At 52.1% G+C, this 17,704-nt stretch overlaps 1 protein-coding gene and 1 long non-coding RNA gene across 2 annotated transcripts; one reads left to right on the forward strand and one right to left on the reverse strand.

Moving 5' to 3' along the window:
* Nucleotides 1-2: 2 nt before the first annotated feature.
* Nucleotides 3-16,010, reverse strand: LOC311422449 (uncharacterized protein). The gene is made up of 5 exons (XM_084495524.1): nucleotides 15,807-16,010; nucleotides 14,170-14,317; nucleotides 12,828-12,915; nucleotides 12,350-12,460; nucleotides 3-1,454 (listed from the first exon to the last, which is right to left on the reverse strand). Exons 2-5 carry the CDS (start codon nucleotides 14,271-14,273, stop codon nucleotides 1,236-1,238), a joined length of 522 nt encoding a protein of 173 aa, XP_084351650.1. The 5' UTR covers nucleotides 14,274-14,317; nucleotides 15,807-16,010; the 3' UTR covers nucleotides 3-1,235.
* Nucleotides 3,534-9,783, forward strand: LOC311422451. The gene is made up of 3 exons (XR_014685367.1): nucleotides 3,534-3,701; nucleotides 4,102-4,158; nucleotides 8,833-9,783. It is a non-coding gene; the product is annotated as an uncharacterized lncRNA (long non-coding RNA).
* Nucleotides 16,011-17,704: the final 1,694 nt, after the last annotated feature.

The raw sequence follows: 17,704 nt of genomic DNA on the forward strand, positions 1-17,704 counted from the left end.
TCTTTGCTCTTATATACATATAAGTGTATATCTATATTTATTTTTTCTCTAATACACGTGAACACAAATGTGATGTGGAGATAAATTCCCTTCTCTAAAACACTTTGTGGTCACAGTAATGTACACATTTGGATTTACATACCCACACACATTCCAAATATCAAAAAAAAAAATATATAGTCCCAAAACTAAGATGCTTTAAAAAAAAAAAAAAGAAGTTAAAAGGCCAGATTCCTCTATTGGCTTTTATCCTTCATTAAGAGTGCGAAGATTACCTGAAATCATGATTTTTTTCTTCATATTCTGCCTGAGTTCATTTTGAAATTCCAATCAACAGATGCAAGAAGGAGAAGGGGAAAAGCTAGTGGGGGGTCACACTAGGCTTTGAAAAGGAAAATTAGAGAGAATATTTTTCTTTCTAATTTTTTTTTTCCTCTCTGGGTTGCAGGTTATAAGAAGGTTTTTTAAAGGATGCTTTCTCCAAAGCGTTGGCTTCAAATTATGTCCCCATGGCATCTGGATTAAACAGAGTCAATCAGAAAAATTTGGAGTGGGAGTAGGAGGGAAAAAAGACAGAAACAAAAGCCCTAAACCAAGCCCTTCTTTCTATTCTTGGTTGGTTCTGAGCATCTTTCAGTGTAAGCATCTTATTATTTGGTTCAGCAACCTTGGCTGTTTAGTTGCTTGCAACAGGGATTTCCCATCCCCACTGCCAAGGGGGAAAACAGTTTTCTCCAAAGGAGTGAAAAAAAAACAACCTCCAGCCTCAGATTTGGGCACTGGCTGGGCTTTGAAACTTCACAAACTGGAAGAAGGGTTGTGGAGGATCCACACCTGGCTACTCTGGTGCAAGCAGTGCAGAGAGGGACACAAGGGGACCTACGGACATTTAATGGGGTCGGGCACATCCCATCCCACGCAGGGCAGCTGCCACCCGCCTATGCATGCATGCACACAGCCAGCTTGGTACAGGGGGGCCAGCACGAGAGAAGAAAGGTTCAAGAGCTGGATGAGATGTGGGCAAAGGCAGTGCTCCCTCGAGCATTAGCAAGCCAGGCAGATACTTAACCTAATCACGTCGCTTACAACCGCACCGAAATTTAGAAATCAATAAATAAAATAAGCAACGGCAAAGTGTGTGTCGGGGGGGCGGGGGTTAAAAGGCCTTGGCTGTTGAGCGACAGGGTCGGGAGGTGTGAAAAACATTAGCTTCGTCTTTTTGCTGTGCTGACACTTCAGACGTACTGTTCCTTAGGACAGATGTAAGGGGCCCGGGAGCCGGGGGGTGGGCAGCAGAAGGAGACGTCGGGGTGCTGAGGGTAGAGGTCTCGCGGGAGGTCTGACAGGGGGGCGTAGGCGTGGGGGATCTTCTCCAGATATCGCCCTTCGCGTGGGTAGCAGCGGGTCAGGTAATCACTCGCATTCGGTATCTCTGAGTGACACTTTCCAAAGTCCTGGAAGCAGAGACACAAGGCAGCGCGTCAGGGCTCCGGGGCCATCGGGGAGAAAACGCAGCTCAGCTCCTTGCTGAGACCCCCGTGTAACAAGCAGGGTGGGGGATTAAATAGTTCTGCTTATTGCTTCAGCAAAATAGGCACCCGGGTGATAAATCCTCACATTTTTAACATTCTCGTGTTTTTAACATCGTGCCTCACTTCCTGAAATGCCCATTTTGCTACAGAATAAAGGATTTTGCATTCTCTGCCCCTTGCCTGTAAGGGCTCTGCCTCCCTCAATAAAATAAGTGTCATGGCAAGAAAGGGCAGTTTATTTTCAGTCTTCCCAACTCTTCCACACCTGAGTTTGGAAAAAAGCACTGCTTGTACGCATCGCTGATCTAACACAGCCTCGCGCTCTTTTATACAAAGGTCACATTGCTCTGACCACAGGCTCTGGAGGCACAATGGGTTATTGTGCCCGGTGTTTGCCCAGCAGCTTCCAGTGCCTCTGCTCAGCTTTACCTGGGTGAGCAGCTCCTTTGTCAGCCACATTTGTGAGTCAAAGGGACTGCGGGAAACATAAAGGACTTGCAAGACAGAGGTGGTCCCAGCACCTTCCTGGGGTGCATGGAGAGTGTTTTTAGGGACGCTTTGCAAAATGTGATTCTTCCTCCCCAAGTGCCACATGAAATGAAAAGCTCCCGGAGTCCAAAGCGCTTTGATTCCCATTGAGGTAATTTTGCGGAGGTGCAGCAAGCAATGCTGAACAAACACTGCTTGTTTGAGTGCAAAAAATCACAGAGACACCTTTTCCCAAAAAAAGCTCTGGGCAAACAGCACGGGCGCTGGGATGGCAGCGTGAGCTCCCAGTAGTGCAGAGCAACCCCCCAGCCCCAGCCCTGCTCCCCAGGGGGTGGCAGCAGGTGGGGAGGGCTCCTCCTGCTCAAACTCCCTTTCCTCCCAGTTGAATCTCTGCAAAAGGACCCAAGCAGGAGGGACGTGTAGCACTCACCAAGGTCTTGGTCTCAATAAGGGCTATTCTCGTCTCTAAGAGGCAGCAAATCCACTGGCAATCACCTTTTATGCCTGTGGATTGATTTGGGGCTGGCTGGAGCGAGTAACTTGCCCTGCAGTCCTTCCTTGTTCTCTTTCAAAGTACCAGAAACAATCAGTTTAGCGAAGAGGACAAAGATTTGACCCTCGGGAGAAAAAGCCTGAAGGAACAGAACAATCTACTCAGCTCCTCTGCCGCCAGTGCCTGGATAAATATTTCACCAGGACACTTAAAAAATCACATAGAAAACAAAGTGTCGACAATAATTTATTGATGGTTCAGCCTGCTACAAGAGGCAACAAGAGAGCTGAAGGGCTGCACAGTCTTAGGGCAGCAGCAACCTCACAAAGAGCCGTGGAGGCCACCAGAGGATGGGAAGCTGGAGCTCCAGGAAAGGAGCTGTAGTGCTAAGGTCAATCTGACTTTCATTTCTCTTTCCTTGGCAAAACGCTGCACCCACTGCTCAGGCTTTTTAAAGTCAGTGATCCTGACCTGGGCAGACAGCAAGGGGCCACATGTTCAGCTCTAGATCCCTTCTATTTGGAGCTGCTGCGCTGGTATCTCTGAAATTCAAGTGAGCCATTCCCACACCTATCTCCTAACGTTTTCATCCACTTCTGGCTTCTAAGTGCAAAGTGTAAAAGGGAAGAAGCTGGGCAGCAGCATTACAGCTGTTTAACAGGATCAATCCAAGCCGGGGACATAAGGAAGCTGCTCTTGGTCCCTTACTGCTAAGGCACAGCAGCACTGAACCTTAACCCCTATAATCTCTTCCCAGAGGGTTTGGGCAGCCCTGCCATACAGCTCTCCCCTTCTCAGGTGGGAGTTATGTTTACGCAGCAAGTCGAGGCCTCTAAAGGATTGAAGGCTGAACTGTGCACAGCCCTGTGGCTGGAAAACTGGGCACGCTTAAAGAACAAGGGCAGTTATCCCCCTACAAATCCCATAGCAGGCACAGGGATCCGTACCGTGATGGGAGAAGGGAACAAAGAACAGCTGATTGTTATTCTTCTGATTGTAGCAGCTGATAAAAATGGATGGAGAAGGGTTAGCAGTCAAGGAGAGAGGTAACTAGAATGTGCAGAGGTGTTCTCCCTGCATAATCTGCTCTCAGGAAATGTTAGATACAGCAGAAAACTCCTGAAAACTTCTTTCCGTACCTGTGGGGAGTGGGGAAAAGTATTAACCCTGCTCTCCTGCTTTAAGTGGTAAGTCATTAATGGGTAACTGAGCCTCCTGGGTAAAACTAACCTGAAAGGGAAGTGGTCTCAGTGACTGGGGTCCAGTAGGACGTAGCAGGAGAGAGGAGCTCTTAGCCAGCAATCAATCCTCAGTTAATGGGAGGGTGAGTTTATGTGTGTTTGGGGCATATAATGGAAAAATATAGGGCTTTGTACAAAAATGAGTGCTCAGAAGGTCTGGTAGCAAAGAGGCTCTCAGTTAACACAAATAGACATCTTGTGTAAACTGAGCTCGTGGGTAGCATCCGGAGCTGCAAGAAGCACATCATGAGGCGCTACTTTGTGGGATGCCCATTAGCAATGTGCTGGCTCAGCAAATACATCTTTCCTTTTTTCTGTCTAATGATTAATGTGGGCACGAAACAAGCACCCATGAAGCAAGACTAGAGAGAATCAGTGCAGTTCTGCCAGCTCTTCTGGGCAGGTGAGTACAAGCATGCTTTCCTTTTCTTTCTTGCCATTTTGGGCTCACTTTTCATGGGTCAGCAGGGTCAGGGCTGGGCAGCTGGAGAATGCCAGCACTGGGGCAGAGGAAGGGAGTTCCCTGTTTCTTTTCACCTTCCTTTAGCCCAGGAGTCAATTGCTCCTGCTTTGTTCCCTTATCTCATTTCTAAGTACCAAAAGGGAAGAGGAGAGAATCAGCCTGATGTTTATTAACATCTAGCAGCCGGTGCCCTTTGACTTCCTTCCCCATTCCCACTGTGACTTTTTCCAAATCTAATTTATCTTTAACAAAGTTTGAAATTAAATTAGGGATAATGAACTAATTAAATAGAACTGCCACTTTCCCCCACCTGACTTCTCCTACTTGTCTTTGTTTCCAGTATGGCTGCATACAATTCCTCGTTATCTGGGTTACATCCTCCCCCCCTCAGTTTTATGTTCAAGAGCTTGATTAAAGGGGATGTCAGCAATCTATCCATTTCAGACAGCCCGGCAGATTACCTTTAAACGGTCTTTATTTGATTGAATTAGAGAGCTTTCATTTCTGCTATGACTTATTCTCATCCCTTCTCCATCTCCTATGCACTTGTGATCATCTCCTTGGTAGGACTAGCTGTGCCACAGCTTTCCCTCCAATCTGACCACGTGCAATACTTCTTATCACTAAATAATCAGCTCTTACTGATCTAAAAGAGACAAGTTCCTTCTCAATGTTCTGAGGATTTACCTGCTCCAGTCTCTGGAAAACCCCAGAGCTGAAATTCCCCCGAATTAGGGAAGGAGCTATGATGAAGGATGCACCCACAGATACATGTGAGTACTATTTATGCAGTAAGCTCACTCATAAGGTTGCATTCCTCCTTACAGCATGCTTTTAGCTCTTCAGCTATAGCTACTTACCTGTTCTCTCTTCCTACAGCATCTTAGGCCATCAGTAACCTTAAACCTTTACCCTCATGCTGTTTCCCTTGTGAGCTGTTTCCTCTAAAACTTCACAGCCAGGGCAGGGTTGGTGCCCTCATCCTATAGCTGGGCAGCTAATGGGGAGCCACCTCAGCACTTTGCTTTATTCCTCCCACAAACTGGAAATGGGTTATTGAACAGGGGCGTGCTCAGGCAACTTCTGTGTTGATAGGAAGGAGAAGTGGTAAATGGGAGCTGAGCCAGTGTTTGGTGGTTCTTCAGTATCCCCAGCTCTCACTGTGCCAAATCTGTGATGGGTGCAGATTTAGTGGTTTTATAGTGGGTTTTATAGGGAAAACAGAGCTGGGAATCTGATCCCGGCTCTCTGATTTACTGGAATCTTGATGCAAGTCTCAAGGTTTGAGCTATTCTTGCTCTAACAGGGACAGTAAATTCCCAAACAAAAGTGAGAACAGGAGTGTGGGGAGGTGAAGGGGGAGGAAATAATTAAAAAAGCATAAAAAAATAAAAAATCACCCTGATCTGTGGTGTGTCATAGCAGGGAGATTTCGTGGCGGTGAGATTACACCTTCAAAGCACCATATGACTGGCTTTATTTTTGCTTCAGAGAAGCTGGGAGGATTTCCAAATTTGGATTTAGAGGATTACTGTCCTTTTGCTGACAGTAAAATCCCCCACCCTGGGGAGGACGAGGTGAGACCTCCCAGGATGGATTAGGCAGCGCCTGCCTTGTTCGTACCCAGGCGAGTGGTCCTCTGGTGCAGCCCGAGGAGCTGCAGGGACGCGGAGGTGAAGGCGTAAAGAAAAGAGGCTGCTCCCAACCACAGCCTCCTCCAGCCTGTTGGAGCTGGGCAGGCTGGTGCCTGGCGGCTGAGCACTGGCACAAACAGACCCCAAAATCGAACGGAGAGAAAAAGCAACCCCAAAGCGACCCAGAACTTACTGTCCGCTCTCGCTCGTTACGTCTACGAAGACCTTGATCCTCATTCTGGGAGCAGGGGTGGGCAAGACACCGCAAGAGAGAGAGGTTACCGCTGCGCTCTGGGGCCGGCCCCGCTGCAGGCACTTACCTAGGGAGGTTTTTGCTACAGCAGGGGAACTACAGGGCTCCTTCCAGCACGGGAAAGCCAGGGGGCACGGGGGTAGAGGCAAACTGAACCAGCCCACCACGCGCCTTCCTCTCAGGCTGCTCTGCCCCACTGTCACCCACCTGGTGGCACTGATGTTCCTGGTCTGCAAGGGGACTTCTTTAAAAGTCGTTTTCCTCCCACTCATCCCCCTGCATAGAGCTATTTCCTTCTAAGGGGATTCCCAAGGCTTCAATTCCCTTGCCACCTATTCTCTCCTCCAACCCAGCCCTCTCCATCCCCAAGCTGCTGTTTCTGTGAGCATCCTCTGGTGACCCTGGAGGGATTTGGGGTGCTGCAGAGCACTCCAGCACCCCCTTCGCTTCCTCCCTTGTCTCCCCACCCTCTTCTGCACCTCTTCATTGACACCCCTGTGGGGCTGCAGCCCCGTTAAGCCCACAGCCCGTTCCTCCCATTTGGAAGGCAGTAAAACAAAGGGGGAGGAGCAGGGTAGAAGCTGCAATCACCACGACTTGGGGAATACGTGCGGACAAGGATCAAGGGAGAGTCATAGCCAAGGAGGGAGCTGTCTGTGGCTTTTTCTTGGCCAAAAATGGCTGGCATCACACAGAAAATCTCCGAGTTCTCTCTACTTCAGATAGGGAACTGGTGGCTTTAATTCCTGAGAAACGGGTAAGATTATAGGGTAAGGGGGTGGGAGAAGACCTTGAGGACACCAGTTTCCTCTTCAAATGCCATTCACAGTGTCACTGGTAAATAGAGAGGCCCCAGGACCACCACTGGTGGGTTTGAATGCGAACTGAGTCCTAAGCAGTCCCTGCTGTGGGACCTGAGCCTAAAGGGCCTGGGTGACACTCCGAGTGGAACAAACAAGGAACAAATGAGCGGGTCTGATCTCTGGTTTTGAGAAGGAGAGCACCAAAGGAAAAATCTCCCTCCCTCTCTCAAGCACTCAAACATGCCATCTGCATCAGCCCTGTGCAACGCAAGCTCTTTATTTTGCATACGCAGTCCCTCCCTGGCTGCCTCGCGCTCACTTTCAGATGCAGGAACCTTTCCGTGTTCCCATATTCTCTCACATACTCTCCCACCTTGTTCTTTCACACATGCACATATGCTCCCTCTTATCTATAGTCTCTTCCACGCACACAAACCCATTTTTCCCCCCTCCTTCTTTCAGTCCCCTTTTCTCTCCCTCCCCTTCTTGTACTGGGTAGCTTGGGAGGGCCTGTTTAACATCTCCCCCAAAGTTTTGTCCTCAGCCTCGGCACGTCCTAACGTCCTAGCAATGCTGCTTTGCTTTGCAAGAAAAAAAAATGCCCCTAAACAAGCTGTGCCTTTCAAACCCACCTCGTTCCTCCCTGTGCCTCCAGCCCGGCTGGCTGCAGAGGGGCTGCTTGGGTCAGAAACCACCCCATTAACGCTTCCCCCACCCCATGCCTCTCATCGCTGCAGAAAGCAAAGGAAAATGCTGCAGAGAGCATGCACAGAAGGCAAGGAGATCCCTGCCAGCCCCCCCCTGGCACGAGGGGAGCAGAGGGGCAGCATCGCGTGCAGGGCTACGGGGTGGGCAGGTTGGGGCCGAGGGGCTGCTGAACGGGGAGGGCAGGAGGTGCAGGGCAAGCACTGGCTGCAGAGGAGCAGGGGGAGGAAGGCAGAGTGCGATCGTGTACCTTGAGGCCAGAATCTGAGGGGAAAGGGCCTAGAGTGACATGCGCTAGCGTAAGTTGGGCTGGATGGTTGCGTACTCGACTAGGTCTCCGCCAGCATGGATGGAGCTCCGAGGGCTGGGTGACGAGGCCAGAGCGGACGTGTCCAGCTCTGCATAGTGGACATCACAGTCCTTGTTGCCAGAGTTCTGGAGAGAAGAGAGCAGCAAGGCGGTGGGGACACAGGAGGAGAGGATTTGGGGGTCGAGGTGGGGGGGTGAGGACACGGGAGCCGAGCCAAAGGGAGCGAGTGAATGAGGTGGGAGAGGGGGGTGTGTGATGGGACGGGGAGAAAGAAGAGAAGGGCGAAGGGGGGAGGAAGAAAAAAGAGTTAGAAAGAGGGAGGGAGGGATGTAATGAACAATCAGTCAGGTAAAATCCCAAATCAAACCATAGGCCCCCCTGGCATCGCTCCCCAAAGCTGCTGGTGAGCTGAGCTCTGAGCCCCCCTGCCCTGCGCCTGCCCCCAGCAGCACCTCACTGCTCCGATCTCCCCCTCACCCCCTCTGGGACCAGCACCTTCCTCACCCGGGGCTGGTTCAGTGATTTCAAGCCTTACAGGCTACCTGAGCTGGCACTTGACCCAGGAATTTGGGGTGAAGATGATGGGGAAGGATTGAGTGTGGGGTGTCAGGAGGGAGATGCCTGCAGGGAGTGGGTCCAGAGCCATGGCACCAAGGGCAGGGGGAGGCTGCAGGCACATTACTGTAGGGAAATGCTACGGCTTAGCCAGTGCTGCTGTTTTTTTTGCCCAAATGTGGGGGCTGTAATGGTCTTTTTTACATGCTGTGTTTTTGCACAAGGCTTTACTGCACATTATGCTGCTGCGGATTAACTCTGCAGCGTGATTTTGTCATTGTGGTAATGTAATAGATGCTAAAAGCATCCTTCTTTTGGCATGAAAATATTTACGGGCTTTTCCTTTCTAAGCAGGCTTATCAGCAAGAACTGCATGAATGGAATATTACCCAATTTGTCTGATCACTCCTATCCAGACATCCTTCATGCTTTGCAAACAGCAATGGCCAGAGGACCTCGGGAAGCAGCAGGACCTGGAGCCCTCAGTGCTCCGTGGGGGAAAAGAGCCACCAGCATGAGGAAAGGTGCATTTTTGGGACAGCCCTGGTGGTAGTAGCCAAGGTGTGAGGAGTGCCCTGGCTCCTTCCCCTGTGGAGTTGCTTTAATTTCCATGCTAGCATTCACCAAACATCTGCTGAGCCTCTCTGAGAGGAGAGACCTTGCTCTTCCACATGAAATAGCTTTCACATTTCCCCAGCCTTTTTCCAAAAAGGCCACATCGCACAGAAATTATGCAAAAGGTGTTTAATCCAAAAACGTTTCCCTTCCTTTGGTTTGGAGCTGTCCTCAGCCACGCAGCAGCTGTGGCAGAGCCATTCTCAGGAGTTTATGGCCCTGTAATGATGTGCTTTAATGCCTCTTGCTGGAAGGGGCTATTTGGGGATGATCAGCTCTGGCCATTGCAGATTAAATGTCCATGGATGTTGAAGAGGATGAGTAGTGCCAACTCCATTCTCAAACCTAAATCTATGCCCTGCAGAACTGTCCCCTTGGTTGTTGTGTCTCAGCACCCTCTCCAGCCTCAGGGAAGGACAGACCAAGCCTTTATCTCCTTCTCCAAACTAGTGCTGCCTTCCCCTGGTGGTGATATCTCTGTGGAGTTCCCCTGCTCTCTGCCACTCCTGGGCTTGCTCCTGCTCCCTGCTGCTTGTTTGGAACAAAATTTATTACAATATCAATAATGTGACTTGTATACAAGGTCTAGCACTGCTACATGCAAGCGCTCTGTGTAAATCATCAGCATCGGCACCCTGGTAATTGCCCTGTAAACCGAGAGGAATTATTTTGCTGTCTGCAGCAATGAAACTTTCCTTTCTGCTCCGCAAATGGGTATCGCTGACACTTACACTAATCACACCACAGCTCCCACATGCGCTCGTGCTTCCACCCCTCACGCTCCTCCTCGCTGCCAAGCACGCAGCGTTTGCATGGCACAGGCACTGCTGGGCACGCCTCTGCTTTTGCACACCCACTTTATTTAACACACCCACTGATGTGCATGGATGCCACCGCTCACAGACACACGTCCTGCTGGTAGGTGTCACCTGAAGCACGCACACATCCACCCCATTCACTCCTGCTTGGATGCCCTCGCATCAACCAAAGCTTTTGCCCCACGAGGGCTTGGAGACAAACGCTGCAGGCAACCTCTTGCACACGTCTGTACCCTTAATTGGCCCCTGCACTGTCCTTGAGTGTCTGTGCCCTCAGCTTTATGTTCATGGTATCTTTCCCACCGCTTGCAGCACCCATATTCACTTGTAGCCCCCGAAGTTTCATGTCCTCTGTCCATATGGACATGCCCCAGCCTTTCCCTGCTTGTGGGGCTGCTCCCTCCCCACCTCTCCAATGTTTTCTCCTCCTGGCACCTCTCCCACTCCCCCCACCCTCACTCTTTGCCATCTCCCATCAGTTCCTGACTCCCATTCTCGTGCCATGAAATTGTTGACCCCAGGCAGTGGCTCTCACACAGCCTGGCGATGAAGCCAACTTATCCCAAATGAGGAGGTTTTGCCCAATTCATTTAAAGTCAAATGCGCCTGCTCCGTTTTCCTGCAGAATCGCTTCCCTTCAAAAAGGGAAATGGGGTGTCTGTGAGCAGTTCTGCAGGGAAGGGGGCAGGAGCTGGCTCCTCTGCAAGGCACGGCTGGGTAACGTGATGCGCACCTGGCCCTGGCTGCGTTATCCGAGCAGGATCCAGCACATCCAGCCCATGCTGGCAGCAAAGGGACACCCTCCCTCCCCTTGCCAGCCACGAACCCGCACAGCCTGCTGCCTGCCCAGCGGATACGGCGATTTAGCAAGAAGCAGGAGCAAGCCTCATCTCGCTCCTGCAGCACGAAGCCACAGCGCGGTGCGCACGTGTGATGGGAGCCCAGTGGCACCAGCACGACCAGCGGACAGGGGACGTGTCCAACCCACAGATCAGTGCCAAGAGCGGTCACAGCTGCAGCAGCAATGGCCGAGACACCCGGACCCCATCCCCAGCGCAGAGGGACTTTTATCACGGGCCAGAGGAAGCCAGGGCTGCACAGCTCGTCGCCACTTGGCTCGAGGCACAGCGAAGGAGCAGCGAGTGCCAAGCACGGGATGTGGAGATGCATCTTCTCAGACCAGGATTGAGAGCAGCAAACTCTGTTCCCATGGTTACTGAGCAGCTACCCGTCAGGCCCCATCTCACATCACTAACTCTGCCACTTAATTAACCGACTGCTCGTTATTTCCCGAAACGAGCTCCTCCATCCTCCTGCTTGCCTGAAACTCAGCTCTCAGATGCTCTCCACAGAGCAGCCCGTCTGGCTCTAGTGCCCTGTTTCATTTAAACCTCATCTGCCACTCAGCGAGGGTTGGAAAGGGCTGGAGACAAGCCCTGGGACTGCGGGAGGGCTCCAAGGGGAAGTTTTTCTTTGGGGACACCAGCCACTTCCAGCTCGGGTGAAGTAAATAAGATCACATCGGCACAGAGCCACGTCTGAGCCCTTTTATCGCTGAGCCCTCGGCGCCTGCCTTGCTGCAGACTTCTGCTAGCGAAAGGTCACTGGGCCCCATCCTTCCATTATCTGCACAGGAATGCGCATCGAGGGGTCATTTTGGGATGAGCCGGAGGGAAGGGAATAATTAGCTGCGTTCATAAAATATTACTCAGTATTGGCTGGTATTTCTGCTGCCCCCTCAAACAAGCGGGCTCACACTGCAGGGGTGCAGAGCCCTCCCTTGTTGTCCCAGGCCTGGTGGGAGGAAAGTTTTTGGTTTTCCCTTCGTGGAAGGACTCCAGAGCTACTTGTGCTCTGTCTCCTATGCCTTTGCCCTTCTGTACCCAACCTTTTCTCCAGCAGCCTCCCTCCTTGACGAGCAGCCCTTCCCGCTAGCAGCTCTCCCTGACCCTTAATCTCCCTGCTGCTGCTGCCTCACATTAGCATCCCTTTCTCTGCGAGGCTGAACAAATCCACACAAAACAAGGGGGTTTAAAGAACTTGTCAATTGAGTCAAACTCTGGCACACTGTGCCCAGCAGATAATTGCTGTGAGGAGCTGCTGCTTTCGGCTGCAGGCACTCGCGGGGCTCAGCTGCAGGAGGTGACCGGGGTGGGACAAGGGGTTTAACTCTACAGAGGAGGTCCTCTGATGGAGATTTGGAAGAAGCAGGGTGTTTCAGTGGGGAATGACTCCTAAAACCCCAGCTGGAGGACCTATGGAAGCCAAGGGGCAGGTGCTGAAGCAGGGCCACCAATCTGTGCTCTGGGATGGGATGCTCCTGGCCTCTGAAGGCTGCTGGTGCACCCGCAGGCTTTTGGGGTTTTTGGTTTCGTGGGGTGAGGGATCCTGGGGGAAAGCAGCGAGGCCGGGGCTGAGAATGCCTCCTGTCTCCTTACCAGCTTGTCGGTGTAGGGAGAGGGCTCGCTGGCTGCCATGTCGTAGTACGGAGGCTGCAGAGGGAGCTTCTGGATTTCCTCCTCATGCTTCATGTTGTCCAGGTGAACAACCTGTAACAGGAGGGAGAAGAGGGGTGAGGGGAGCAAGTACAATCCTTCTGCCACAGCCTGGGACACCACACGGTGCCACTGTGAAGGGCAGTGCCTCTTACCTTCTCCCTGGCCATATTATTTGCCTCCTGTTCTTATTTCATTCTCACATTCCTCTTCTCATCACAACCACTTATGCCATACAAAAAAAAGTGAGGATGCTCAAAAGCCCTCACACCTAAGAGCCCGTCTGAACACCAGCTTGTTCTGAATTCAATCCCTCCCGAAGGGAGCAAGCAGGATCCAAAGTACCCCTTTCCATTTGCACTTTGGGCTCAAGTTTTCCCTGCCAGGGGAAGGGGCTCGCCGTGAGGCTGGGGAGCTGTACCTGGATGTCTTCTGCAGTCAGGTGGCTTTTCAGCTCCTGTTTCCTCTTCGGTGGAGGGGCAGGCTTGTGGGACGGAGGCAAGTCAATTCTGCAGGTAAAGAAGCGGCTGGTGGTTAGAGGGCAGGAGGAAGGGGTCTCGTACACCAGGACAGGCTGGATCCTGCGTGCACGAAGGGTCTGGTTGTGTTTGTCACCACACTGCCAATGCAGTCACTGGTTCCTCTCCTGGGGCACCACAGAGCACCCAGCAGTGGTAATGGGTAATTAGCAGGAGGTAATATCACACCCACTGCAAGCTTTGGAGCTGCTCTGGAGCCCTAGCCCCTGCCCCAGGCTTTCCATTAGGGGATTGAATCTTCCTCCTCCATGCCAAAGGGGTTTTGTCCCTGACCCCCCAGCAGGGGATCAGCTTCTGTCCCATGGCACAGGGCTTGGCAGCCATTGTAATCCCAGCCCAGAGCCTGTCTCTCTGCATTCTGTTCGTGCGCGCAGATGTGTCTAATCCTGTTACAAAACTTATTAAAACTCCGATCTGCTAATTAGCCGGCTTCCCCTCTCCAAAATTCACCAGATCTTCTGATAGGGATGGGCGGCTTCCCTGGGCAGCCTAACGGCTTGCAGCATGGGACCCGAATTTATGGGTGAGAGGAGGAGTAAAATGGGTCCCAGAGGCTCTGCAAAACACGGACTTTATGGCTCTAAAGAAAAGAAAAGCTATTAACTTTCCGAGGCTTTGGAGCAAACCCCACAATAGAGGCAGCACCTCTGCAGTCCAGGGCACCGTTGTGTTTCTATTCTCAGCTAAAGTGGCTGTTCCCTGTTCCTTCCTGGAGGGCCATTGTGGGAAGTGGATCGTCTGAATGCATCTCTGTCATGGGGCTGATGCTGTTGATGCAATTTCACCTTGTGGTGCTATTTTTTTTTTTTGTTCGTGTGCCTTTCTGTCTCCCCTCCCGCTTTCCGCGGTTCCCTTCCCTCCCTCCCTCCCTCCCTCGCTATCCTCCGCTGCCCTCTCTCAAATGGGATTAAATGGAGCACAAAATGTGGCCGCATGTAGCAGCGGCGTGCTGGGGAGTGTGGAAGATGAAAGCAACTTGTGGCCTTGGGGCTCTCAGTGCAAGGTGGGAAGGGAGGGGATGCTGCGGCGAGGCAGAGCTCTGCGGGGAGAGGATGGGGAGAACATCTCTGCAGAGGGCTCTGTCCGTGCTGCACTTGGCTCTGAGCTCCACGCCATGCAGGGAAAATCCAGGAAAAATATTTGCCTCCTGGTTTTTCTTGCGTGCAGGCAGGGAAAGGACTGGCAGTGCCCCGCGGCACCCGCAGGCAGCACAGCACTACTCACAGGTCGTGGTCGGCGTCCGTGCGGTTCTTCTGTTGCCTCCTGTAGATGATAAACACGGTGACAGCCACGCCGATGATGAGCACCGCGGCGATGACGCCTCCCATGATCCCAATGATGCCGCCCGGGGCGCCCTGAGGTAGCGGCTTGTCTGCAACACACAGGGAAGCACAGGGCAGAGGGTTAGAGCCACACGGCCCACCGTGCCTCCAAGGGCTGACAGCTTCCTAATTCTGCTATTTGCCCTTAAATTGGGTGGTTATTCCTGGATGTACCCTTGTTCTGTGCTGGAAGAAGGAAGGGTCAGGGAATAAAGGTGCCCCAAAGCAGCCTCCCATGTTGTGCACTCCTGTGGGACTCATGCGGACCGGCCACTTGATATTATTTAATTATCTCAAAAGTGTTCTGCAGGGCTTGGTTACAGCCTCTTCACTGAAATCCTGTCCCTGTTGAGATGAAGAAGAGCTTTGCTTTAAATGTAGAGCTTAGAAAAGCTGAGGACCAATGCTTGATTCATTGAGGTGGAGCAGAGGGGACGTGCATCAGAGCCTGGCACCCCTAAACCTTACAAAATGGGTGTCCTGAGTGTAGGATTTGGGGTTGAGGGAGGGATGGATCACATCTCGTGCTCCATCTCCTGTCTGGCCCATTGCTCTGTGGCATGGGACGGCTCCTCAGTGACTACCGTGGACCTCATCCAAAGGAAGCCAATCCCATGGGCCTGACGGGAAACCGCTTTGAAACGTACGATAAAAGGATTTAATTTGCTCTACCTTCCAACCTAATTAAACTTGAAAAGTAGCTAATTGGTACTTTGTACTTACAGCGCTGGCAGTGATGAAAGAAGGAGATAATTGGAATGGAGGAAGAAGGAGGAGGAGGAGGAGAAGGAAGAGAAATCCAGGGGAAGGGAGCAAGACAGGGAAGAAGGAAAAAAGTGCTTTGTAGAACTTGTCTGTCACACCTAGTTTTTGTGCTTTTCTTGCTGCCCTGGCTACTGGCTGCTCTCAGAGAGTAGATATTGGACTATAGATATTGGATAGAGATATAGAGAGAGATACAGAGAGTAGATATTGGAGCAGCCTGGTGCAGAGCTGGCTGCACTGATCCTTTGGCAGCAGCCCCATTCCCAACGCCCACCTCACTGCCAGCCTTCACCATCCATCTTCCCTCCTGTCATCCAGGAGTGAACCAAGATGTACAAACATTTCCCAGGGAAATCCCCTCTCCAGCAAATCGCATTGCAGAGACCCGGAGCATTTAGTGCACCAGCGCCAACCACGGGAATTCCCAGCACCACGCCAGGACACTGCAACCGATGAGGAATTCGCCCCGAGAACCGCCTTGACACTGATCCCGCACCCCTTTCCCCATGACTTCCATGCAAACCTGCTTTTCCTGTGCTTCACGAGGACACCCCAGAGCCTGCAGCAGCCGGCAGCCCCCTCCCTACCTCCCCACACCCCCGCTCCCCAATTAAGAGCTCCAAGCTGGATGTCTTCAAGTGGCAGGATGCCGGAGTCATCGAGACGTGAGGTTCCTCTCCCCATCGTCCTCGTCTCCGGCAGTCACTTTTCTCTCTCTTCCCTTCTCCACATTATCTTGTAAATAATATTTCTGCCCTGAGACAGCTTGCTTACAGCCGCGCTCAGGCAGACAGCTGACACGTCGCAATCCGAGCCCCCGGACGGCATTTGAGATTGTGGCAGGGACGGTGACGGTGAAGGATCTCCCAGTCACTTTGGCTGGGGCATTTCCATGATGGATCAGCCCCTAATGGCTCTCGGGCTGGCAGGTAACGAGCAGGGAACATCAGCCTCCTGCTATTGCTGTAAATCAGCAGGTGTGAGTGTGAGAGATGGGGACGGGGGCGGGAGGAGAAAAGGAGGGGTGGGGAGGCAGATGGATAAAGCTGAAAGGAGTCTGCAGGAGCTGGAACAGGGCTGTGCCACAGCAGAAAGGGGGCACGGAGGTTTGGAGAAATGGAAATGCAGCCAACAGGTTGCAGATGTAAGCATAAAGCACTGGGTAAAGAGAGTAAGGGGATGAGGGGAGGAAAAAACGGGGGAGCACAAGGAGAAATGAGTTTTGGGGGGTCTATCACAGCGCGTCCTTCTCACCAAGCTCTCACGGCTGTGGTGTGAGCATCCTGCTGTTGGTACCCACTCCGGCTGCCTAAGACAGGGCTGCACAGCCACGCAGCTCTTCCAGAGAGATGGCTGAGCTGTGACAAAATCCTGCCACAAGTCCTTCCCCTGCACGTGTGGGTCTGCTCCCCTAGGGCTGAGCCAGCCTGCAGAAGTGCTGGGCTCGTCTCTGCAGGACTCCAGCTAGAAGAAAAAGAGTAAGAGGCAAAAAGACCTTCCCTTCTGCTTTCTCTTCCCTCTTTTTATTTATTTATTTTTAATTCTCCTCTCATCTGCATCCCCAGCTGTTTGTTTCCTTGCTCTCCCCTTCCTGGGGCAGGGCTGCAGCTGGTATATTGTATATTTTGAGGGCTGCTTCCCCAGGTGCCTCCAGCCGCCTCCTGCCAGACCCCGCTGTCCTGGAGGGCAGGAGGCTGTGGGAAGGCTGCTGGGCTCCAACTGGAGGGCACTGAGGAAGCCTCGGGAGCAGATTGTACAAAGCAGTGTCTGAGGGCTCAGTTACACTGACATGGCTTTTGGGCAGCCCCAGGAAGATGTTTGCAAGGCTTGAGAATCAGGGATCAGAATAAATTGGCAGGACAGCTCAAGGGCCTCCGGAGTGGAGTGGGAAAAGGTTTTGCCAATTAAGAATGCAAAACCCCTCGCTCTGTGTCACGCTCAAATAATTTAAAACTCTCCAAAAAGTTGGTGTGAGGCACTTGGCAGGGAGGCAGGTACCAGGGAACCCAAAGGGGCTGAATGAACAGCTCAGCCTTATCTGGATGTCTGAGGGCTGCTGGGAACTCCTCGTTCCTGCTGGAAACTGAATTAATTCAAAGTATTACAATTAAGGAGAAAACAAGGACACCCCGCCCCCAGCCTCCTTCGGAGCAGTTTGGTTCATTGCTTTGTTCTCCCACGGCTCTTCTGGAGATGGAAGCAGACACAGGAAAGGAAGAAATGTGGTTATCTGTCCATAAAGCCTTCTTCCAGCCACCTGGTAGCGTGTCTGGCTTTCCAAGAGGAACCAGCGCTAGGCGAGGATCTTTCTAGCAAGAAGATCGATTGAACCATTTTCCTGAGATGCTGATAGTGTAATCCACCAGCGCGGATCCTCAGTTAAATCACATCCAGCAGCCCAAAGGTGCTGGCTGTCCCCATCTCCACAAAAAATTAAGGATGCCCACTAACAGGAGAGCCACACCGGGCGCAATCTCAGCACGCAGCCCATGCAGAGCTTCCTAGCTCTGGCTGTGAACCCTCCCTTGTCCAAACAGCCTCAGGGCTGATGGCTCCGTGGAGCCGTGGCTGTGATTTACTGCCCGGGCCCTGCAAACAGCCGTGGTAGCGTTTCAAACCAGCGAGACAAAGGGATGGAGCTGTCCACACGCGCCGTGCCCGCGGGGTGAAAT

This window comes from Aythya ferina (assembly GCF_964211825.1).
Source record: "Aythya ferina genome assembly, chromosome: 22".
NCBI lineage: Eukaryota > Metazoa > Chordata > Aves > Anseriformes > Anatidae > Aythya > Aythya ferina.

Excerpts from the sequence above, each read along its gene's own strand:
- LOC311422449 (XM_084495524.1), bottom strand. The coding sequence starts at position 14,273 with ATGGGAGGCGTCATCGCCGCGGTGCTCATCATCGGCGTGGCTGTCACC. Across the intron at positions 12,916-14,169 it reads ACGGACGCCGACCACGACCT|AATTGACTTGCCTCCGTCCC; the intron begins GTGAGTAGTGCT and ends CTTTACCTGCAG. Across the intron at positions 1,455-12,349 it reads CTCCCTACACCGACAAGCTG|GACTTTGGAAAGTGTCACTC; the intron begins GTAAGGAGACAG and ends CTCTGCTTCCAG.